Raw genomic sequence first — 15000 nt, 5'->3', positions numbered from 1 at the left:
TCAGTGTTTGAAGAGGATTCAGTCATGTTAGAGAAACAGGGTTCATGTCGGAGAGAGATGAAGCTTCAGTGTTTGAAGAGGATTCAGTCATGTTAGAGAAACAGGGTTCATGTCGGAGAGAGATGAAGCTTCAGTGTTTGAAGAGGATTCAGTCATGTTAGAGAAACAGGGTTCATGTCGGAGAGAGATGAAGCTTCAGTGTTTGAAGAGGATTCAGTCATGTTAGAGAAACAGGGTTCATGTTGGAGAGAGATGAAGCTTCAGTGTTTGAAGAGGATTCAGTCATGTTAGAGAAACAGGGTTCATGTCGGAGAGAGATGAAGCTTCAGTGTTTGAAGAGGATTCAGTCATGTTAGAGAAACAGGGTTCATGTCGGAGAGAGATGAAGCTTCAGTGTTTGAAGAGGATTCAGTCATGTTAGAGAAACAGGGTTCATGTTGGAGAGAGATGAAGCTTCAGTGTTTGAAGAGGATTCAGTCATGTTAGAGAAACAGGGTTCATGTTGGAGAGAGATGAAGCTTCAGTGTTTGAAGAGGATTCAGTAATGTTAGAGAAACAGGGTTCATGTTGGAGAGAGATGAAGCTTCAGTGTTTGAAGAGGATTCAGTCATGTTAGAGAAACAGGGTTCATGTCGGAGAGAGATGAAGCTTCAGTGTTTGAAGAGGATTCAGTCATGTTAGAGAAACAGGGTTCATGTCGGAGAGAGATGAAGCTTCAGTGTTTGAAGAGGATTCAGTCATGTTAGAGAAACAGGGTTCATGTTGGAGAAAACCCTACTCTCGTTGTCGTGATGTGTCCTCTCGTTGCTTTGGAAACAGGGTCTGATATGTCTGTGTCCTGCAGCATGTTCGGTTGTTGCAGCCAATGGGCGTCTCTTATTGGCTCAGTGAGAGGAGCCATGTTTGGAGTGTGAAGGTCACAGATTATATTTAGACACACATGCACACACTAATACTATCCATCTGGTCGGTACTTATTGGAACACAAACTATGATATTTATTTTTAACATCATTATTGTTTCACGTCCAAAAGTTTGATATCTGAAATTCTTCCTCAGAGAACTTTATTTTGAAGGGGTTACCAGGCACAGGGCGAGCAAGGAGAGGTTTCACAGAGAGAGAGAGAGCTTTATGAGTTCTTTGGCAACCAGGTTTACCACTGTGTGTGTGTGTGTGTGTGTGTGTGTGTGTGTGTGTGTGTGTGTGTGTGTGTGTGTGTGTGTGTGTGTGTGTGTGTGTGTGTGTGTGTGTGTGTGTGTGTGTGTGTGTGTGTGTGTGTGTGTGTGTGTGTGTGTGTGTGGACTGAGGCCATGAATGAATTTTTAACAGTAATGTGCTGTGAGATGGATTTCTCTCGTAAACATCCACACCCTTACCCCTCCACCCTCTCTTTCGACAGCTCCTCCTCCTCCTCATACTTTCCACTGGAAACACTCCTCCATGCCAGCTATTCTCTGCTGTCTCTCTCTCTCTCTCTCTCTTGCTCCCCCGTCTCTGTTGATATCTGGTTATCAATGTTGCCGTTGTTATCGTCGTTGTTGTTGTTGTATTATTTTATTTGAAATATCTGACATATAGAGATTATTGCTGAAACATTAAACACTTGAATTCATCTTTTAGTCAAAATCTGTTTAAAACGTTGATTTACAGTCTGCAAACATGAAAAGTTTAACTTCTGAGCATGCTGTCCCTCCTGCTCCTCCTTCTGCTTATCCTGCTCCTCCCCCACCTGTTGTAGTTGGTACATGTTCACCTGTTGTAGTTGGTACATGTTCACCTGTTGTAGTTGGTACATGTTCACCTGTTGGTACATGTTCACCTGTTGTAGTTGGTACATGTTCACCTATTGGTACATGTTCACCTGTTGGTACATGTTCACCTGTTGTAGTTGGTACATGTTCACCTGTTGGTACATGTTCACCTATTGGTACATGTTCACCTGTTGGTACATGTTCACCTGTTGTAGTTGGTACTTGTTCACCTGTTGGTACATGTTCACCTGTTGTAGTTGGTACATGTTCACCTGTTGGTACATGTTCACCTGTTGTAGATGGTACATGTTCACCTGTTGTAGTTGGTACATGTTCACCTGTTGGTACATGTTCACCTGTTGTAGATAGTACATGTTCACCTGTTGTAGTTGGTACCTGTTCACCTGTTGGTACATGTTCACCTGTTGGTACATGTTCACCTGTTGTAGTTGGTACATGTTCACCTGTTGGTACATGTTCACCTGTTGTAGTTGGTACATGTTCACCTGTTGGTACATGTTCACCTGTTGGTACATGTTCACCTGTTGTAGTTGGTACATGTTCACCTGTTGGTACATGTTCACCTGTTGTAGTTGGTACATGTTCACCTGTTGGTACGTGTTCACCTGTTGTAGATGGTACATGTTCACCTGTTGTAGTTAGTACATGTTCACCTGTTGTAGTTGGTACATGTTCACTTGTTGTAGTTGGTACATGTTCACCTGTTGGTACATGTTCACCTGTTGTAGATGGTACATGTTCACCTGTTGTAGTTAGTACATGTTCACCTGTTGGTACATGTTCACCTGTTGTAGATGGTACATGTTCACCTGTTGTAGTTAGTACATGTTCACCTGTTGGTACATGTTCACCTGTTGTAGTTAGTACATGTTCACCTGTTGTAGTTGGTACATGTTCACCTGTTGGTACATGTTCACCTATTGGTACATGTTCACCTGTTGGTACATGTTCACCTGTTGTAGTTGATACATGTTCACCTGTTGGTACATGTTCACCTGTTGGTACATGTTCACCTGTTGTACATGGTACATGTTCACCTGTTGTAGTTGGTAAATGTTCACCTGTTGGTACATGTTCACCTGTTGTAGATGGTACATGTTCACCTGTTATAGATGGTACATGTTCACCTGTTGGTACATGTTCACCTGTTGTAGTTGGTACATGTTCACCTGTTGGTACATGTTCACCTGTTGTAGATGGTACATGTTCACCTGTTGTCGATGGTACATGTTCACCTGTTGGTACATGTTCACCTGTTGTAGATGGTACATGTTCACCTGTTGTAGATGGCACATGTTCACCTGTTGGTACATGTTCACCTGTTGTAGTTGGTACATGTTCACCTGTTGTAGATGGTACATGTTCACCTGTTGGTACATGTTCACCTGTTGTAGTTGGTACATGTTCACCTGTTGGTACATGTTCACCTGTTGTAGTTGGTACATGTTCACCTGTTGGTACATGTTCACCTGTTGTAGATGGTACATGTTCACCTGTTGGTACATGTTCACCTGTTGTAGATGGTACATGTTCACCTGTTGTAGATGGTACATGTTCACCTGTTGGTACATGTTCACCTGTTGGTACATGTTCACCTGTTGTAGTTGGTACATGTTCACCTGTTGGTACATGTTCACCTGTTGTAGATGGTACATGTTCACCTGTTGGTACATGTTCACCTGTTGTAGATGGTACATGTTCACCTGTTGTAGTTGGTACATGTTCACCTGTTGGTACATGTTCACCTGTTGTAGTTGGTACATGTTCACCTGTTGTAGATGGTACATGTTCACCTTTTGGTACATGTTCACCTGTTGTAGTTGGTACATGTTCACCTGTTGTAGTTGGTACATGTTCACCTGTTGGTACATGTTCACCTGTTGTAGATGGTACATGTTCACCTGTTGTAGTTGGTACATGTTCACCTGTTGGTACATGTTCACCTGTTGTAGTTGGTACATGTTCACCTGTTGGTACATGTTCACCTGTTGTAGTTGGTACATGTTCACCTGTTGTAGATGGTACATGTTCACCTGTTGGTACATGTTCACCTGTTGTAGTTGGTACATGTTCACCTGTTGGTACATGTTCACCTGTTGTAGTTGGTACATGTTCACCTGTTGGTACATGTTCACCTGTTGTAGTTGGTACATGTTCACCTGTTGTAGTTGGTACATGTTCACCTGTTGGTACATGTTCACCTGTTGGTACATGTTCACCTGTTGGTACATGTTCACCTGTTGTAGTTGGTACATGTTCACCTGTTGGTACATGTTCACCTGTTGTAGTTGGTACATGTTCACCTGTTGTAGTTGGTACATGTTCACCTGTTGGTACATGTTCACCTGTTGTAGATGGTACATGTTCACCTGTTGTAGTTGGTACATGTTCACCTGTTGGTACATGTTCACCTGTTGGTACATGTTCACCTGTTGTAGTTGGTACATGTTCACCTGTTGTAGTTGGTACATGTTCACCTGTTGTAGATGGTACATGTTCACCTGTTGTAGATGGTACATGTTCACCTGTTGTAGATGGTACATGTTCACCTGTTGTAGATGGTACATGTTCACCTGTTGGTACACGTTCACCTGTTGTAGTTGGTACATGTTCACCTGTTGTAGATGGTACATGTTCACCTGTTGTAGATTGTACATGTTCACCTGTTGGTACATGTTCACCTGTTGTGAACCCTAGCAGAAGATGGAGCCGTGCTCTTGGCTCCATCGGGACATCATTCGGTCATTAACGCTCTTATTGTGACAGCGGTGATGAGTTTAGTGCCCGTACACTCGCTCGTCCTTCATCATCTCTCTCTGATTTAATTTGGTGTGCCATGTCAGGAGGCAAGAGGACTCAAGTTCGGAGGCTGTGAAACTCTGTGTGACAGATTTAATGTAACATTGCTGGAGGAGCCGACCTTTATTTTTCTGAACAAATACATCCCATCATCCTCTCTGTCTGTAATCCCGTCTGTGCTGTGTAGACTGTGTTCATCAGCAGAGGGACATGTTGTCACTTTATTTTATGTTTCCAAGAACGTTTCCTCTGAGATACAAAACCTTTGTCAAATCAGCAGCTTAAAACGTTTCTCATAAAGGCGCAACAACAGAGTCATTTGAAATGTTTTTATAAGGAGACATAAACAAAGCTGCAGAGATGTGTTCTAACCCACCATGTTAGGGTGGCGATTCTTAGAGGAGGGCTTTTAAAATAATTCAATTGATTTGATCAGACATCACGTTTGGATCTGTGTGTTGGATTACACCTGGAGTCTTAACGTTTTAACCAGAGGGACAGACAAGAAATTACTCAATTTCAGGTGTCTAGGACTGTTATTGTTGTTGTCATGGTAACAGACAGATATCAATATCATGTGATGGTTACAAGAATCATATCGAAGTTTAAAATTCAGATATGATTTGAAGTTTAAAAAAACTAACTTTGCGGGGCCCTGGAGGCACAGTGGTTAGAGCGGGCGCCCCTTGTATGGAGGCTGTTGTTCTCCAAGCGGGCGGCCCAGTCTAGTTTTTAATTCCCCCCCCCCCCCCGTGCACTGGTTAGAGCTTTAATTATGTGTCAGGGGAGCGCTGCCTCTACATAATTTATCATGCAGGATTTATTAGCAGCAGATGAGCTGGTGGGCTGGAGCTCGCTGTGCATTTGTTCTTGTTTGGATTTATGTGTGTTGATGCGTCGTCACTCCCTGGTGATCCTTTTCTCTCCATCAGCCTCCTGCCACGGGGACATCCACACACATATAATTGGCCAAGTAATTTTAATTTTAGTCAGGATTAAATTACAACCCAGGGGTGTGTGTGTGTGTGTGTGTGTGTGTGTGTGTGTGTGTGTGTGTGTGTGTGTGTGTGTGTGTGTGTGTGTGTGTGTGTGTGTGTGTGTGACGGCTCAGTTTCCAAAGGTGGTTTGGGTGAATTGTGGTTTTCCAGGTGCTGTCTGTGACAATAAGAAGGTTCTAATTTAAAATAAATATTACACTTTGTGAACCAAAACCTCCTCAGCTGGGAGTCTCTGCTTCATGAGCTGTAGACAGTGCTGACAGGATTGTAAACTATGGAGTCAGAGCGCCCCCTGCTGGACAAACTACTTAAGAAGACCATTGCTAAACAGCAACTTGAATAGTTTCCAGTTTTGTCCAGCAGGTCCCCATTGGCAGGCTCTGATTTCTTTCTGCCAAGGATGACAGCTTGAATCAATAACAGATCAATTGAATTGAGATAAATGACAAAGCTGCTGGAGGACCACAAACACTGCATGACCAACATAAACAGATTTTGTGATGCCTTCTGAAGATAACACTGTTAGAAACTTAGAGTACCATTGGTGTGTACCAGTGGAAGTGGCTTTCTGTAAATCACATAAAGGAACAATGTGTAACTTCTCCTGCAACTTTGTCAGCGGGCCGAGGTCATCTGGTGAGAAGTTCACACAGCAGCCTTCAGATACAGAGCAGACAGTTAGCCCGTCTCTGTTTGATACAACGACTGAGAGAGAGAGAGGAAGAGAGAGAGAGAGAGAAGCAGGGTGTACATCCCTCCAGATATTATTCAGAACAGATTGAGATGTAACGTTAGCCTGTATCGTTAGCGGTGTCATCGTTGTCTCGTGTTTAGCAGCTTTAGCGGCTGCAGGAAGTCGTCTAACTCGAGTTATGTTTCAGGTTTGTTACGAAGAAATCCATAAATCCATCTGACAACAAAAAGTCAACTCTTAAAACGAGCTGCAGCAAGACGCAGAATCAGATTTCTGGCAATATTACTGAACCTTGTCAGTCCATCTTTAGATTTGACCCCACCCCATCTGCCTTTCATCAGATACTCGTCTGTGATGGAGGTCTTTAAAGCACTATGGGTCAGATTTACTAAAGGTTTGTGTGTCTTAAAACGTGTGCAAACTTGATACCACCCGCAAAAAAGTGCTTTCTGATCTACCAGGATTGAATCTTTCAAATGAGCAAAACAACACGCATTGTCCATTTAGTACGTTTGACTTAATGAATATTCAAGATGGGACGTTTCTGTCCTAACGTGCAAAACACTGGGAGGAGAAAATGCAAAGAACTGAAGTTAGTACACACATTGTGATTTACCAAACCTGACAAAAACTGAGGTGATTGTGACAGTGTCTGAATTTAACACCTTTGAAAAGAACGTGCTAACCCAGGAGACCAGTGTTACACACAACAGGCTGCTGTTATTGAAGTTAGGAGGAGACATAGACACAATCAAAGAAGGCATAAAGATCGTTTTCCCCACACATGTTAATATGTTTCAAACAACAGAGAAATAAATGGCATGCATTTATTTTTTATTTCGATTCAATTTCCTTTTTCTCGGGCTGCACGTCTCTCCCTCACACACTAGAAAATGTGGATATTCATTTTCTATTCACCATGTAGTTAGTTACCGTTATTGTCCAGTTTTTATGTTCAATCTGTAAACTGTTTACAGTGTAAAATAACATTGATGTAGAATGAAAGAATATCCTTTTACCTGTTTTTGATTGTAACTCACATTTTTATGCATCATCCCTCCTGGTCTCTATGGTTACACATCTGTATCTGTTTCATGTTTCAGATCACAGAGTTGGGTCGGGACTCCCTCCCCTCATGGCTGCATTGGTTCCCCCACAGCAGGACCCTACAGGGTTTACCTTTGGAGGAGGACAAAGGTGTCCATTACATCTCTGTCTCCATCTCCAACCAATCCAAATCCTCCGCTTCCTCAGACATGTTTTCCATAGAGGTTCACCCTGAAGATCATTCAGACTCAGATTCAGCCCAGCTGGCGTCAAATCAAGCCTCCACAGATGACGATTTCCAGTCGTTTATGTGTAGCAACGAGGAGCCGGTCACCGTGCTTACGGTGATCCTAGACGCAGATCTGACAAAGATGAGCTCTGAGCAGAGAGTGGAGCTGCTCGATAACATGAGGAGCTTCTCTGGGGTGGAGCTGCAGCACATGAAGATCCTCCCTGTGGTCAACAACAGGTTGTTCGACATGTCTGCATTCATGGCCGGGCCGGGGAATGCCAAAAAAGTGAGAGACTGATGGAGAAGGAGGCTGTGACTACTTTCAAACCTTCAAATTAAATATTGTTGCATTAGTTTCTGAAGTGTAAAGAATAATTTGTTAATGTTTCTACATTCAGGAATGTTCAGGATTAATATGCTTCAGGTGTTCTTGTAGCTTATTTTATATCTGATCACATATTTATTTGTATAAATTCATAATTTTACTATTGATAATGGTTTGTTGACTTCCATAATTGGCTGTTGGCTTAGGTTGTACAGCTTTAAAGGATGTGTTAGCAAATAGTCAACGATATGACATTAGGCATAACATAGAAAAGGAACACTTTGTAGGCACAAGTGAGGCCTTCCGTTGAAGTTTTAAAGGTTAATTGTCAATTATAACCCAAACAGTTACTTTAAATTCTTATTATCTCTGCAGGTGGTGGAGAACGGCGCCCTCTTGTCCTGGAAGCTCGGCTGCTCACTGGACCAGAGTACAGTCCCAAACATCAACAGTGTCCAGGGTCCTGCTAAAGAAGGCACAATGTCCGCCAAGCTGGGCTTCCCTGTGGTGGGGTGGCACATTGCCAACAAGAAACCCCACATCCCAAAGAGGGTCAGGCGTCAGCTAAACAATACCCCAACCCCCGTCCTGGCAGTTCTTCCTCCAACGACTGTAGTAGAGCCTCCAGTGAGGATCATCCCAACCCTTTCTTCACCATCTATTGCTGCTCCAACCGAAAGCTCTGCTCCTCCAGTGAGAGGCCCTGTCCCTCTACCAGGAAAACCCACCATCAGAGTCCGTGACCCAATCGCTCACACCCCGACCCTGGGACCCCCTCAGCCAACAAGGGTCATGGAGACCACCAGCACCATTCCTATCCAGCCAACCATGACCAGGCCTACCTATGTGGAGGCCACAGCCACGCCCCCCACACCTACAAGAAGACCTACCAAGAAACCCAAGAGACCCAAAACCACACCAGTTCCCAAAGAGCCAAAGACTTCAACAGCAAAGCCCCCCAGACGCACCACGCCGTCAGGTGGAGTCGTCCCTGACCCGTTCAACAAGAAGCCCTCCCTGCGTAACCCCATTGACCAGGTCAACGCACTGGTGGGCACCTACTTTGAGGTGAAAATCCCGTCTGATACATTCTTTGATCCAGAGGATGGAACTACAGACAAGCTGCGTCTCACTCTGAGGCAGAACCACAATGAAGTGGTTGGAGAGGGCTCCTGGATCCAGTTCAACACCACCAGCCAGCTTCTGTACGGCCTTCCTGATGTCCAACACGTTGGGAAACATGAATATTTCATGCAGGCTGCCGACAAAGGTGGCCTGACTGCAATCGATGCTTTTGAGGTCCGTGTGAGCCGCTGGCCCATCAATGACAAGACCCCTGCCATCTTCACGGCTCGCTTTGATGGTGATCCACGGTCAGTGACAAACGACATCCACAAGAAGATCCTCCTGGTCAAGAAGCTGGCATACGCTCTCGGGGACAGAAACAGCAGCACAGTCAGTCTCAGGAACATCAGCAAAGGCTCCATTGTGGTCGAGTGGACTAACACCAGCCTCCCAACACAGCCATGCCCCAAAGAACAGCTACAAGTCATGAGCAGGACTCTCGCTAGTGCTGATGGGAAGCCCTCACAGACCTTTAGGTATTCTATGGAGCCTGAATTCAGACCTCTGGATGTCATGGTGAAGGGACGTGCCAGCTGCAGGATGTTTTCCTTCATCCCCCCAGGAGAGATCGACATCCCTGAACCTCCGGCAGTCACTCCAGCTCTGGGGACAGGCAGGCAGAGCACAGATGATGTTTACCTCCACACAGTCATTCCTGCTGTGGTGGTGGCAGCCATCTTGCTCATAGCAGGTATCATAGCGATGATCTGCTATAGGAAGAAGAGAAAAGGCAAGCTGACCATTGAAGATCAGGCCACCTTTATCAAAAAAGGTGTACCTATCATATTTGCTGATGAGCTGGACGACTCTAAGCCGCCTCCTTCTTCCAGTATGCCCCTGATTCTGCAGGAGGAGAAGCCCCCACTCCCGCCCCCTGAGTACCCCAACATGGCCACTCCAGAGACCACTCCCCTCAACCAGGAGCTTCTGGGGGAGTACACCGCTCTGCGGGACGAGGACCCAAACGCCCCTCCCTACCAGCCGCCACCTCCCTTTACCACCCCGATGGAGGGCAAAGGCTCCCGTCCCAAGAACATGACCCCCTACAGATCTCCTCCTCCCTACGTGCCCCCCTAAGACTGGTGTGACCCTCCTCTCATGGGGTGGAGGGAGAAAACGCCTGAGGAACTGTGACGGTTTCCATCCTGATGTTCGTCTGTCAGGACTTCAACAGGGAGAGATGACAAAAGGTGCTAAAGTACAACACAGTTACGGGGGACTATGGTGGGGGAGGGGCAGCCGTGAGGTGGGTGGGGTTTTCAGTAGACAAATGGGGTATTTGGTTAGAACAGCTGGGTGGGACTACTTTTTTAGTGGAAGCCCAGCTACTACAGTGGCCTAAGACAAACAAGCTGTCATCACATTGGCTGTCAGAAGACCATGTGGTCAGAGGTGACAAATGGGAGACAAGCTCTCCCTTCCCAGCATCTGCATTTTTTTGTCTTTCTCTGTTTGTTTAAAATTCTGGCTTTTATTTAGTGTTGTCATCATTATCCCAACATTTGATTCTTTTTGTTCTGGACTGAATGTTTTTCCTAACAGCTCGTCTTTTGTCGTTCTTTGAAATCAAACCTGAAGAGAGTGAACTGCCATCAGACCTCTGCAGGCGACAACAACTGTTTTTAATCAGGAAAGTGAATATTAAAACCTTCTCACAAGGATCTGACAACACTGTGTGTGTGTGTGTGTGTGTGTGTGTGTGTGTGTGTGTGTGTGTGTGTGTGTGTGTGTGTGTGTGTGTGTGTGTGTGTGTGTGTGTGTGTGTGTGTGTGTGTGTGTGTGTGTGTGTGTGTGTGAGTGAATGAGGGGGTCTGTTTGATCAGATTTAATACAGTTTGCCTTTTAACACGAGTTGTCTGTTTCTATCCTTATTCACGGCGTCTAGTAAAGATGAGAATAACAAGGTAGCCTAAAAAGATTTAGAGATGAATAATAAATACTTTGTTTGTGTCACTGGTTTTGAATTCACTGTATCTCTGGAGGATTGTGTTACTTCTTTAGTGGAGGAAGAACGCAGGTAGAAAAGGACTGCCTCACTAAAATAACCTGCAACAACTCTTTATGCCTGTTTTACAATAAGCCAATAAATGTTATGTTTCATGATGTTCACTCAGCAGACATTGCCATGCTCAGGAAGCACAAACAGTCATAACGTCACAGGGATCAGCAGCTGAAAGACTAAAGATGGTGGACGGACATTTGGACTCTTTGTTTAGACAACAGGGAACATTTGGATGCCATATTTTAGGTTTCATTCAGATGTCTGATTCTAACATTTGACCCATATCTTAAGCTTAACAAAATGAACAGCCGTTTTCCACATCCACTAGCTCCTTAAAAACAGGTACAGGAGTCCTTGAGGTTATTTTGGATCTGAGATTATTATATTTTTATGTTTGGAGGCAGTCCTTCTCTTCAGTCTGAGGACAAACGTTGTGCCATAACTGTCCCTGATGGGACTGAATAGATATATTCACATTTGAGAGGTCACAGCTGAGATGGCCACGTGTTTCAAAATGAGGCAGGAAGATGAAACAACCTTGAGTCTCCAGCAGCTATCTCTCTGAATGAAGCTCAATAAAATGTTCCTTCTAATTTTTTAAAAAGTTTTTGATACAGCCTGAAATGGTTCGATAATAAAGTGATTTATAAAATCTTAGTTTAGAATTTCAATTATGATTCAGTTATGTGCACTTTGTTTTTTTTGTCATGGGTCACATATTTTACGAGTTTTATTTTATCCTGTGTGTTTGCATATCAAATGTATCTCCCACTATACAAAGATGGAATGACCGATCTTTAATGTAATCACAAACTTTATTTTTTGTCCTTCTGTTTGCTAATGAGTTCAACTGAAAGTGATCCTCTGCAATAATAATGTAAGGCACAGTCCACTGGCTGACTGTCGGTGACTCACGTTGTCATAATATTGTTGGTTTTTTGCAGGATGCCAAGGCTTTTTGCTTTTCAAGTGTGCATTGTCATAATAAAACCAACTGGTACGATTTAAACCAATCAGCCTCTTTCATTCATTATTTCCCGCCTTTTCTTGTCCTGGGGGATTTTTCTGACCTCGGAAAATGTCTCATCCTGTCATCTTCTCGATCAAACTCTGACTGATGTTTATGGATGAGCTTTTTGATCACTGTCACTTTTCTGCTGCTCCCACTTAGCCTTGAATTGATAAATCAATGTGTGTGATGCCCACAGGAGGTTTCAGCTCTAGAGACAGCTTGCTGCCTGGCAACCGTCTCCGTTCTGTGGACATCCTGCTGTCCTTTTTTATCCGGAGTTATTCTGCAGCTGAATGACGAGTGGGACTATTCAGTTTGAAAGCTGTGTGAAAACACTCTCAGCTCCATCAGTCTCTCAGCATACAGATAATTTACATTGATTATTCAGAGTATTGATCAGCTCTGTTGCACCTCTGTGATATTTCATGACACAGTGTCATCTGAAGGCCATGACGAATGAGTTCCTCAGATATCACTAACTGCTGGAGGAAAACCAATCGCAGTGATGACAAAGATTAATGAAGGTTTGATCCGACTTTGATGTAGTCACCAGGACACATGGGATATATTTTCTGTCTTTGAGTTTAGCTAATGTTTAAAGAAAACAGCATCTGACGTCGGGGTCAGGGATTCTATTTCTGTATTCTGATCATTTTTTTCTGACTAAGGGCGCGGTCATACTGGCAATCCGTACCGTGCCCAAGCACGCTTCAACCCTAAAGTCCAGTTTGTTTGGCCAATGTGACCGCTCCGTGTGACATTTCATGCACGTGGGCACACAACGCTGACAGCCTTCATTCTGGAGAAATCCAGAGTTTCATGGCTGTGTCTGACTAACATGACTCAAAATAAGCAACAAAGTAGCTTTCATGTTCTCTGTGTTGTCTTCTCCGATGTGCGGCCACGGACTCGCCCAGGGAATCGGCCGCGCGTCTCTTTTTTTTTTTTTTTCTTGACTCTGCCTGTTTGTAAACTGAGCACGGTTGATAATAACATAAAGTATGCATGTGTTGTATTACGACGTTATGTAAGAGGCAACCGTGCTTAGGCACAGTCCATCTTTACAGCTGCAGTTCCTCCAGTGTCCACTAGAGTCTGTCTCCTGCAGTGAGTCAGTCCCCATAGAGCTCTATGTTAAAATCTCCATCTTTACAGCTGCAGTTCCTCCAGTGTCCACTAGAGTCTGTCTCCTGCAGTGAGTCAGTACCCATGGAGCCCCTGTGAGGGAGATCACTATGGTGTCTCACTTAAGGTGGTGAGATAATCATCTCTCTGTGCAGTGTCAGGTGTGTATGTGTGACTGATTGGCCCTGATTTGGACCAGGTGTGTTAAACTTTTATATTCCGTTGGGTTGCATCACTCTGTGCTAACTCATTGTCTCACCTTCAGAGATAGTGAGTGGTTGTCTCTGTGTTTCTTGTGTCTGTAGAAGTCTGTGATTCTTCATAAGCAATACTTGCCTTGCTAAATATTTCCAGAAGCTCTATCAGTGTAGGTTGTTGGGGCTGGGAAGTTTTGAGCCAGCCTTTTTGTTTTCTTTATAAACATGGCGTGGTGGCCTTTGTGTCTCAGCTCTCGTGAGTTTCTTTGTTCTTTCCTTTCATCAAGTTTTATCAGCGGTGGTTTAGTTTCACCTCAGGGCTAATTAGTAAAGGACTCCTATTTATTTGGATTGTAACTATTTTGGTTATAGGGATGATCAGATGATCAGCCCCACAGAGAATACAAACAGTAAAAAGTATCGGTGTTGTCCTTCACATCTTCTATTCATCATATTTCACCCTCACTCTGACTCTTATCATGGACTGAACTCTGCTGAGAATCTGATCATGCTGTTAGATTATAGATGTGCTGAGTTTGCATTTCACAGACATAATCAGTCACCTTCAGAGAAGCAGACAGGCTCAATCTATCACAGCTAGATGTTAGAATGATTTGTAGTCTGAATGTGTCTACAACCTGCAACAGCCTGCAGCAACCTGCCGTGACCTGCAGCGACCTGCCGTGACCTGCAGCGACCTGCCGTGACCTGCAGCGACCTGCCGTGACCTGCAGCGACCTGCCGTGACCTGCAGCGACCTGCAGCGACCTGCCGTGACCTGCAGCGACCTGCCGTGACCTGCAGCGACCTGCCGTGACCTGCAGCGACCTGCCGTGACCTGCAGCGACCTGCAGCAACGTAGCAACATGAAGGACTGATAGAGTCTGAGGGCTGATTTAGGCCTAAACCCTAACCCCCCATTCATCCATCATCCATCTATCCATCATTCATCCATCCATCCATCATCCATCATCCATTCATCCATTCATCTATCCATCATTCATCCATCCATCCATCATCCATCATCCATTCATCCATTCATCTATCCATCATTCATCCATCCATCCATCATCCATCATCCATTCATCCATTCATCCATCCATCATCCATCATCCATTCATCCATCCATCTATCATCCATCATCCATTCATCCATCCATCATCCATCATCCATTCATCCATCCATCCATCATTCATCCATCCATCCATCCGTCCATCCATCCATCATCCATCATCCATTCATCCATCCATCATCCATCATCCATTCATCCATCCATCATCCATCCATCCATCATCCATCCATCCATCCATCCATCCATCCATCCATCATCCATTCATCCATCATCCATCCATCCATCAGTCATCCATCCATCCATCCATCCATCCATCATCCATTCATCCATCATCCATCATCCATTCATCCATCCATCATCCATTCATCCATCCATCATCCATCATCCATCCATCCATCATCCATCCATCCATCAATCCATGATCCATCCATCCATCACCCATCCATCCATCCATCCATCATCCATTCTTCCATCCATCATCCATCCATCCATCCATCCATCATCCATCATTCATCCATCCATCCATCATCCATTCATCCATCCATCCATCCATCATCCATCATCCATCATCCATCCATCCATCATCCATCCATCCATCA

At 44.4% G+C, this 15000-nt stretch overlaps 1 protein-coding gene across 1 annotated transcript in view; it reads left to right on the top strand.

The window, feature by feature from the left end:
* Nucleotides 1-12008, top strand: part of LOC110003829 (dystroglycan 1-like) — an 18677-nt gene extending 6669 nt beyond the window's left edge. The window contains 2 exon segments of the mRNA XM_065957963.1: nucleotides 7368-7829; nucleotides 8244-12008. Coding sequence (XP_065814035.1) covers nucleotides 7368-7829; nucleotides 8244-10070 — 2289 coding nt within the window. The 3' untranslated portion in view covers nucleotides 10071-12008.
* Nucleotides 12009-15000: the final 2992 nt, after the last annotated feature.

The sequence above is a fragment of the Labrus bergylta genome, chromosome 8, assembly GCF_963930695.1.
Source record: "Labrus bergylta chromosome 8, fLabBer1.1, whole genome shotgun sequence".
Taxonomy (NCBI): Eukaryota; Metazoa; Chordata; class Actinopteri; order Labriformes; family Labridae; genus Labrus; species Labrus bergylta.
The sequence above is the reverse complement of the archived record's forward strand: the minus strand, read 5'-3'. Positions and strand labels throughout refer to the sequence as shown.